Source organism: Sardina pilchardus, chromosome 6 (assembly GCF_963854185.1).
Source record: "Sardina pilchardus chromosome 6, fSarPil1.1, whole genome shotgun sequence".
Lineage (NCBI taxonomy): Eukaryota > Metazoa > Chordata > Actinopteri > Clupeiformes > Clupeidae > Sardina > Sardina pilchardus.
Genome location: NC_084999.1, coordinates 26,358,259 through 26,368,258, shown reverse-complemented (window position 1 = coordinate 26,368,258; position 10,000 = coordinate 26,358,259). Strand labels below are relative to the sequence as shown.

The 10,000-nt window shown below is 43.9% G+C and overlaps 1 protein-coding gene and 1 long non-coding RNA gene across 2 annotated transcripts in view; one reads left to right on the top strand and one right to left on the bottom strand.

The window, feature by feature from the left end:
- grik2 (glutamate receptor, ionotropic, kainate 2) overlaps nucleotides 1-10,000 on the bottom strand; it is a 219,965-nt gene that overhangs the window by 55,050 nt on the left and 154,915 nt on the right. Inside the window, exon 10 of the mRNA XM_062539225.1 lies at nucleotides 7,361-7,474. Within this exon, the coding sequence (XP_062395209.1) occupies nucleotides 7,361-7,474 (114 nt within the window). The remainder of the gene's footprint in view (nucleotides 1-7,360; nucleotides 7,475-10,000) is intronic.
- On the top strand, nucleotides 3,918-5,520 carry LOC134082143 (uncharacterized). The gene is made up of 4 exons (XR_009939579.1): nucleotides 3,918-4,065; nucleotides 4,654-4,690; nucleotides 4,785-4,876; nucleotides 5,467-5,520. It is a non-coding gene; the product is annotated as an uncharacterized LOC134082143 (long non-coding RNA).

Genomic DNA, 10,000 nt, shown 5'->3' with positions numbered 1-10,000 from the left:
TTTGAGTCTGTGTGAAAGAGATTATTCTCTGTGACTGTTAAATAGATATATAGATACATACGTACATAAGCATACATTCATACTGTGTGTGTGTGTGTGTGTGTGTGTGTGTGTGTGTGTGTGCGCGTGCGTGTGTGTGTGTTTGTGTTACCTGAACAACATAATGGCAGTATAGATAATGGAATGCATGTTTCATTTCATACATAGAGAAAGTATAGAATTAACGATATGAAGATGGCTCTGTGGTCTAACTACACACGATGGTTATGTGTATTAGCGATACCTGTGCTATCCGTGCAGAAGAGAGGAGCTCAGTGAATCCTGAAAAGTGAGAAGCTAACCCACACAGCTCTGGGGTTTCTGTTGCTGGAGTTCTTTTTATCTGTTTTTCATTGAATGCTCCTCAATCCATGACTTTCAATTTAAATGTGTTCGTGTGGGTGTGCGGCAGGTCTGCTGCAACTCGGCGGAAAAGAATTCTGGGGTTTTTCAAGCTATTAGCCACTCATAACCTTCAACCTGCTTTCAACACTGAAATACTGCAATTACCGCAAACAGCCAGGAGGCCTATTACACACACACACACACACAGACACACACACACACACACACACACACACACACACACACACACACACACGCACACGCACACGCACACGCACACACACACACACACACACACTGCTAATGATTGACAACTGATTCACCCACCAACAGTGTCATCCACATGCCTTTTGGCCCAGAGGCAGCCAGCAACACAGACTCATCGCTAATGCTGATGATTAATGGCAATAATTAGCAGACAGATATTTGCAAATGCTGTTGTGCGCTTTTTACACAACGCAAACCTCCTGCGCTCTGAGAGAGCGCAGGACCCAAACACACACACACACACACACACACACACACACACACAAACCTCCTGCGCTCTGAGAGAGAACTTAGCCGCAGGTGCAGTGTGGTTCAGTGAGGTTCACTCTTATTATTCTCATACCTTTCTGGAGCTCTCTCTAAGCTCCTAGCAATGTAAGGATATAGGGATGTTATCAACACACACACACACACACACACACACACACACACACACACACACACACACACGCACACGCACACAGGCAGGCACTTAGGCACGCACGCACACACACACAGACACTGAAGCTTCATCATATGAAGCATACTCACATTTTAAATGCAATCCAGATACAGCAATGTAGGACAATATGACAGAGCACCTATAGCCCAGTAAACCAAATTCAATCAAACCTAAAAGGCATCCGGGCTGCTGAAAGGCACCTGACACTAAATGGTTTCAAACAAACACAACGCTCTGATTCGCTGTGAACAAATGTAACAGCTTGCTTTGAGCTGCTGTTAATTATTCATTTCATTAGCATCAACTCCTATCCACTGCTGTAGTAGGGGGTTGCATTTCCAGACACTAGTCATAAGTGGACACATACAGCACATATAGGGCTCAGGGATGCACTTGTGCACTTGTGTTCATATGGATCAGGGTCCTATGAAGGGTCCTGGAGAATAATAATTAAACTATTCAAATGATTGAAAGAGGCACACACTCTTTTACAGGGGAGCATGACACCTCTTGATTGAGAACAGAAAGGCCTTTTTGAACTATAAAGGTTTTGATAATCACCTGAAACTAATTCTATTTCTGTGAAAGTTACTGTTGAAGGGTTTTCGTCTCTCCTTGCGGGAAACACGTGGGAACGGACTCTGTAATGAAGTCGCACTAAAGCCCAAGGTGGTCGTCTACTGGCCAGGACAAACAAGAAGATTTCTGTGAGCCAAGACACAGCCGGTATGACTATGACACAATATGTCTCTCTAGCGCACCTTCCTCTCCTTCTCTTGCAGCTGTTTTGAACTCTGAATCCATTGAATTCTCTCTTCTGATCTTTCTTTTCCCCAGACCACAGCGTTGCTCCCTTTCCTCTCTGCTCCTTCTATTTGAAAAGTTGAACAGGGGAATGTTTGCCTTTGCTTGCGACGACCCATTAAAAACACTTTCTCACACACACAAAAAAAAGACCCTTTGGAACAATGGGGTGCTCCAGAAACTAACCTGAGCGCATTAAAATGTCATGTGAAGTCTTGACTTTCATCGCCGCTTCTCCGTCTCCCTCCATCACGCTCTCTCTCTCTCTCTCTCTCTCTCTCTCTCTCTCTCTCTCTCTCTCTCTCTCTCTCTCTCTCTCTCTCTCTCTCTCTCTCTCCACGCTCACCGCCTCTCCTCTCATTTGTGGCACCTTTGATCCTGGGGCGGCAAGCTGCGAGAGCGAGGATTTGTACCGCTTAATTCATTCTGATCGGAGACGGATAGATGGAGCGGGGAGGGGAGTAAATAAACCTCTTATATCGAATTCCACTTTAATTAATTGTTTCTCATGCTCGGAATACAAAATTGTCACCGCCGCTGCTCTGATTGGCAACTCCCACCGGGGCTGAGCCGATCGTTGTGCGCCTGCGCGGGAGAGAGGGTGGGCTGAGCCCCCCCGCGCCCTCCTCCTTTATTTATCCATGCACACTCTGTTGTGTTTTTGTTTGTTTATTTGTCTGTTTGTTTATCGATATTTTTAAAAGAAGAAAGAGGGAGGGAAAAAAAGAAGCTCCTTCCTTCCACATGCTGAGAAAAGGGGTGGGTGAGTACACGACCTTCCCAAACAGCATTCTGGGACGCTGGAGGAATCACTGCATATGCATCATCTGTTCTGAGCGCTCATCTTCCCCGCCGCCCGTCTCTCTCTCTCCGCAGTGACGGACGGTTGGTGCGGGACCTCTTTGTAGTTCTGACTTCAGTCTTTGCACCATCCGTCAGCAACCAGACAGCAAGAGGCCCTTGAACCCCCTGTAATGTGGCTCAGACGCCTAATGGAGTCTTCAGTTACAGCACTGATGTAACCGCATGGAAATGCTATGCGTCTCTGACGTCTGCAAGGAGACGCGACGCATGCGTTTGAGCACTCTTTTGCTGCCAAGGCTCCTCTGCCGAAGACAGGTTTCGTCAGAGTGAAGAAAGGAAGGGAGTCCAAACATCTTAAGTTTTATAATAACTTTTCCATAATGACAGTGGAGTGACACAAGGTTTCAGAAGTGGTGTGTGTAGTGGTGTGCGCGCCTTAAACATTCGCTGTTGAAAATCCTTTACGTGAGTTTTTACAAGGCCGCGTCGAAGAACCTCTAAAACTCTTTTCATCGCTCGGGAGCCGTTGAGTGACACAGGTAATGGAATGCGAGCGGAGTGAGAATTCACACGCGGTGGGTCCAGAAGTTCTGAAAAGTAGCAACCTCTGGTCTCCCGAGTCCTCTGCGCTCCGAGCACTTATTGAGAGCGCGGGGTCCTCCACATGTGCAACATGACTCACCACAGACACACAATTACAGCTGCTAAAAGCTCAGCTAATACTGGCAGCTTGTGCGCGGCGCGGCTGTGCGGAGCATGGGAGAAATGTAAGGTGGGATAATGGTGGGGCTCAGTTGTGTACATAGAGTGCTTTTGCTCACGTCGTCTTTAATTCTGGCACCCTCTTGGTTTGGCTGTGTGACTCATTCTCTGCAGTATGGCTTTGGATTGGGAAGGGGGGGGGGGGGAAATACTGTTTTCCTCTCAGTTTTCCAACGCAAAAAGCCACGTTTGAGCTGTTCGTCTGCCGTGAAGTGAAACTTAGATAAAGGCTATTGATCCTGAGGGGAAATTAAGCAAACAGACCCTCGTTTTTGAAAGCCCTATTTTCAGAAATTCAGAAAAAAATGCATAGTAATTCATTACACGTTCACACTGTAAATTCTAACATTCAAATTAATAAGAAATATTAAGTAGGGTTGACTTAGTTTTGACCAATCTGTCGAGAATACTCACTTTATTTGAGTTAGTAGTACTTTGGGAGCGAAAAGTCAAACCAACTAAATCATTTTAAGTTCAGGTCACTCACAAAACACTAGTCCAACACTTGGGCATGCGCAGAAGCCTCTAGTAGAAACCAACCGACACGACACACACGACTAAACACGCATGGACATCGCTGGAGTACTTTACAGGCTCATTTGGTGAGTAAACGTTTGAAATCGATTTGCTTTCTTTATGTATTATTCATTCAACGCTAGTTAAGTTTTGTTCACCATATGTCAATGTCTATGTGACTTGTGCCTGCCGTGATGTTAAGTATCATAGCCTAGCGTCTAGCTATCGCTAGCCCAACGTTTGTTGCTAACGTTATCTGTTAGAAACACTAAACTGTAGATCTACCAAAGACTCTTTTCGGACGTGGCTCATGTGTTTTCATCACTGAAAACGATTATTTCTAAAAACTCCAAAGCCAATAACTCCAGTTTCACGTTTGCATGTGTAACAGCTAAATGGTATGAAGCATGATTAGTATGTTCGACCTCCATATTAGCTAGTTCTAGCATTTTTCAACTGGAATTATTGCAGCTTGGTCATTAGCACTAGCTAGTTCTTTTCCTCATGGTAGCAGCTACAGGAATTGCTTTCAAATTCTTTGAGTTTATGTTATTTCATATCAATACAAAGTTGGCCTATTTTGTCTGAGCAAAAACATTAGTTTATTATTTACTATTTATATAATTGAGTTCATTTCATTGAGCTTGGTGCTAACATGATCTTTTCTCTTATAGAGATGTTGTCAAGCAGACCAAATCCCTGAATGAACTTGTAAGTACTGCACTTTTCATGCTGATAAGGCTATTTGCTAAAGTAGCAGTTTGTGTCTTGTGAATGTCTTAATCTTTATTGTCTCTATCATTAGACATCGACTGTGATAGCCCAACGCACTCTTGTCCTGAAGGGAATTCCTGTTTTACATGGATCAAGTCCAGCGAATTCTACAGCACAGCATTTGTAAGTATACTTGGAAATAATAATAATAAGAAATAAAGCAAGTTATCGTATCTAGTTATGGTTATTTATGTATGTACAGTATGTATGTTATGCAATACACATTGGAAATTGCCACTTATTCCGCATGTTTATATTGTCAATGTCTTTGGGTGAGGAGGGGGCCCATTGGACATTTTCCAAAATAGTTTAAAGTGTTATTCTGGCGGTGAGCAAACACTTCCAAAAAAGCATTTTAACCAATAATATTAAAAACAGCACCAAACTTCATCAGTAGCTTGCTCAGGGTCCCTACACTTAAAAGGAAGCACCAACAACGTAGTTAGCGAACCCGGAGTTTATTACAGAAAATACTTACCAACTTGTCCTCTACCAGCTCCTCCAACCCAGTATCATAAGGTTTCGTTGAACTGTCACATTTGGTTAATCTGTCATTCGTGCTGGGGTTGGAGGAGTTGGTAGGAGGACAGTTGGTAAGTGTTGACACTTGGAAAGTAGATTGTGTTCAGGTGGACTCATTTTGTGGTCACAGCTTTGTTCATTAGTAGCAACACATGATAACAAGACTTTCTTTTGCATATGTGTCTTCACAGGACGCTGTGACTGATGGGACCATCTCATGTGTTGATGTGCTCACTGTTCTTGGGGAGATTGACTGCTAACATCATTTCCAGGGTCCAAGCTGCTGTCAGGTGTTATGGTGGCACCTTATTTCTGCTTGATATAATATAATATTCATTTTCTGCTTGATATTACTATGTAATAATTATTACTATTATTATTTTACTGCGGAGTCCAAGCACTCTTATTTTACTTTAAATATGTTGAATGGCAGGGTAGTTTGCTATGTGAATGCTGGATAATTAAAAATAAAAAAAAATGTGATTAACCTAAACCAACCTTCTCATTTCATTTTTTTTGTTAGATGTTTTTACATACATTGCTTGTATAGACATTGTAAACTGAACCAGAGAACAAGTCAGTAGTACACACTTAAAAATGTGAGCTAATTAAGTATTATTTACTCAGAAAAAACAAGCTTCCATGAGAACTATGGGTTCTAGGTATGTGAGTACTAAGAACCATGAGCCAATTAAGTACAGTTTAATTAAAATAAATAAGTTGTATTCACTTAAAAAGTGTAAGTTATTAAGTGTTACTTACTCAGAATAAACAAGCAGTGTTCACTTAAAAAATGTAAGTTCATTGAACTTACTTTTTTCAAGGCAATGAGTTTGCGTACATTTTTTAAGTAAAGTCAACTTATCAAAATTTACAGTGCATCTGAACCACTGATATAATTCTGCCATAATCAGCATAAGGCCTCTACATTCTTTACAAATATTGCTTGTTGTTGTTGTTGTTGTTGTTGTTTGTAATAAACAAATATACAAATACAGATATTGAACTACTGTCTCATTCCCTCCAGAAGGTCATGTTGTGTGGGATGGAACTGGTACAGAGTTTTATGGAAGTGTGTGTGTGTGCTGTAGCACTTTCTTGGCTGCCACTTCACGGTGTCTCGAGAGGTCATGTTTGCAGAGCTGGCATCAGCTGGCATGAGCTGCACTTACGTTTCCTGCTGGGGGCAGCAGCCCGTGGCCACGGACAACTAACACACCTGCACCACTTTTCATCCCACAGCAGGTACAGCGGCAAACGGACGCCGGTTTATAAAACCAACTGTAGTGCGGTCAAAGGAGCCATTTCAAATCACATAAATAAAAACAGCTATTGTAATTCACAGCCGTCTGATTATGAGAATTTGCCAGGAGTGCCGGCGCGGCTCAAATCCACCTCTGAGGTCTTGTGGCGGAGCGCGGCACGGCGGTGGGCTTCTTCGTCCGTCTGAATGAAATGAGCCGCGGGACGGAGTGAGCGGCCTGTGGCGGGAGGCTGGATGACGCATGTCTTTATCCTCATGACTCCATAATAACAGCAATCTCTACCCGCGGGCCACTGGAATGATCTCATAAAAACAAAAAATAATTTTTAGCAGCGGGCCGGTGGAGAAAAAAATGGGAAATGTTTTCCCGCCGGCTTTCTAGTTTATCTGTAAAGCCTCCGTGACCTGGCCTTTTGCGAGGTGAGGGAACAGTAATATTAGCTGGGTGACAGTGGGCTAAACCCCTGCAGCCAGAGTTTTCATCCATTTCTGGGATGTGAGATGTTACCATATTTCACAATGCCAACTCCGACTGTGTGCAGTGTAAAATAAACCTTAAAAGGTGATTATCGGCTGTAAAACAAACATATACTGTAGCAGTTGTTTGATTATGTGTTGCTAGAACATTTATTTAGCTTTGCTTCCGAGGGCTTGAGAGACTGGTTACATAAGCTACTCGCTGAACAACCAGGATCCTGTCAGCATGGATATGTTCGGAATAAGGAGTGCATCTTCACATAGATAGGTGCAGATAAAATGTTGTGTTTACAAATGATAGTGGTAGCAAATGGGTGAGTTAGGAGTGAGGAGAGGTTCTTTACCAGTATGGTGGAGACCACGAGGGAGCGATTGGACAAAGAGTCTGTGACGTTTGTGGATTTCCCCTTCTGATTATCAGTCATGTTTAGTCCACTGGAAGGATCCCAGGTCCCAATCTAGAGGAAAACACACCATAAAGAATGGTAAGGACCAACACAATCTAGAGGAAGACACACCATGAAGTGAGGCCCATGGTGAGGCCCAACACAGTCTAGAGAAAGACACACCATGAAGAACGGTAAAGACCAACACAGTCTAGAGAAAGACACACCATGAAGAACGGTAAAGACCAACACAGACTAGAGGAAGACACACCAACACATAACTGCTTTACAACAGTAGTCTGCTCTGCATGTAGACTTCTTAATGAACATATATTTTGGTAACACTTCACTTGGACAGTCTGCCCTCAGAAACTAGAATCAACAGTACAGATTAATGTTCAGTATGTAAAATTGGTATTGAACAATTAGTAAACATCTTAACCACATCCAATCCTCAACCTACCTCAACCTACCTTCACCATAATTCATAGTTAACAGAGTAGGAATGGGCAGTTTGTTGATATTCAGAGTACTTGTAGATAGTCTGTGGATGGACTGCACAAGTAAAGTGGGACCAATATTTAATTTTGCTATTTTTTGAAACCATTACAGAACCAGAAGGGCAATCAGAGAGTGCAGACACCTCTGCCAAGGCAAACTTGGTAAAAGCGAAACACCCCTTGATTTAGATCCACTCTAAAATCGAGCGGCTTCTTACTCAGCCCCGTGCAACACCTTTCCAAGCCCCACATAAATCCAGCAGGGCCAACGGTGCTTACTCTGCTTACCAACAAACAGACAAACAAACTGCACTGAAAACTCAAGGCAACCATTCAGCCGTCGATGAGACCGTGTCAACACCACTTAGGCCTGGCCAAATCCAAGTGGCATGCTAAGTCACACCATAGGCCTTATGGAGATCTGGCATACCAGAAAGGCACAATAAAAGCCCCCAAGTGTGAACTCTGATCTATTAAAAGCATGTTAGAAATGGTCAGCGATTAAATTTAATTGGTAATGGTTAAAGGAGCCTGCCTTTAAGCCCTATGTGATATTCTAAAAAGCTATCAATAATCAGGAGAGCTGTCATTCGAATATTAACTTTATATCTTGAGAGTGTCAACGCAGCCTTAGTTTGTAATGGAAATTGACTTACATGATGTAAGTCATATAGTTGGCTAACATACCCACCCAAACACACACACGCACGCACGCACGCATGCACGCACGCACACCTGCACGCACACACACACACAGGCACACACACACACACACACACACACACACACACACACACACACACACAAACACACAAACACACAAACACACACACACAAAGTTTCAGCATTCTTAAATAAGCGGCAGGTATCTGATACACGTTTCTCAGCATATATTAACATGTGGAGCAATATGACTGAGTTACCTACTGTATTAGTTCATTCAAGCACTGTTCTATTGAATAAAATTAGCCCTAATTATCCGTTTAAGGTTAGAGAAATGTATTTTGAAAGCCTAATATTCTCAAAGACCCTCCTAGCCATGTCTAACTATCTCCAGAGTTCAGCCGCTTTACAAAGAGACACCCTGAGGACATACTCTGACTGCAGTGTGAACTCAGAGGCTGTGTTAGCGGTCTATAGCACTGAAGGAAATGATGTAAGAGCTGAAGTGTGATGTTTTCTATGTGAATATGTATTGGTGCATCCCATTGTGAGAGCACATGTGTCTGTAAGCATATTTCGAGTGGATCCACTTGTATGTACTTGCCAGAGAGTGAGTGTATGTGCATGGGATGTATGTACCGGTGCTTGTGTGTCTGTGTGTGTGTGTGTGTGTGTGTGTGTAAGTGTGACAATCATTAAGAGGCGGACGAGGGTGTATTGTACATGCCAGTGAGTGCCAGAGAGTGAGTGTGTGTGTATGGGATGTGTGTACCTGTGCTTGTGTGTGTGTGTGTGTCTGTCTGCATGTGTGTGTGTGTGTGTGTGTCTGTGTGTGTAAGTGTGATAATCATTAAGAGGTGGAGGAGGTGGTGGAGATGGAGGTGGAGGAGGAGGAGGAGGAGGAAGTTGATGCTACGATGAGAGGTGTAAGCGCCACCATTACATGCATGGCCTCTCCTGTTGTCTCTGTCTCCCTGAGGAGACCGGCGGGGGGGTGGGGGAGTGGGGGGGTGGGGGGGGAGTGTGGGGGGGGGGGGGGGTGTAGGTGGTGGCGGCCGTAGAGAGCAGGACCCCCGGGGCCCCTGCGGCGTCTCGGCATCGATAAGAGGAGCTCAAAACAAAGTGCTCGAGATGCCTTCGCAACGCGGTCCGGCTCTTTGGCTCAGAATTGCAAATCAGCTCTTTAATTCAGTCTTCATGAAGCTAGAGGGCCTCAGAAGGGGGTTTTTATTAATGGGATAAATTATTTATGGAGGTGGTCACACACACACACACACACACACACACACACACACAGACATGCACACACATACACACACACAGACAGACGCACACACACTACCAGTGGAATGAGAGGGGTCGCAGGCTGCTGAGAGGCATGCTTCAAGACCTGCGTGTGCATGTGTGTGCGTGTGTGTGTGTGTGTGTGTGTGTG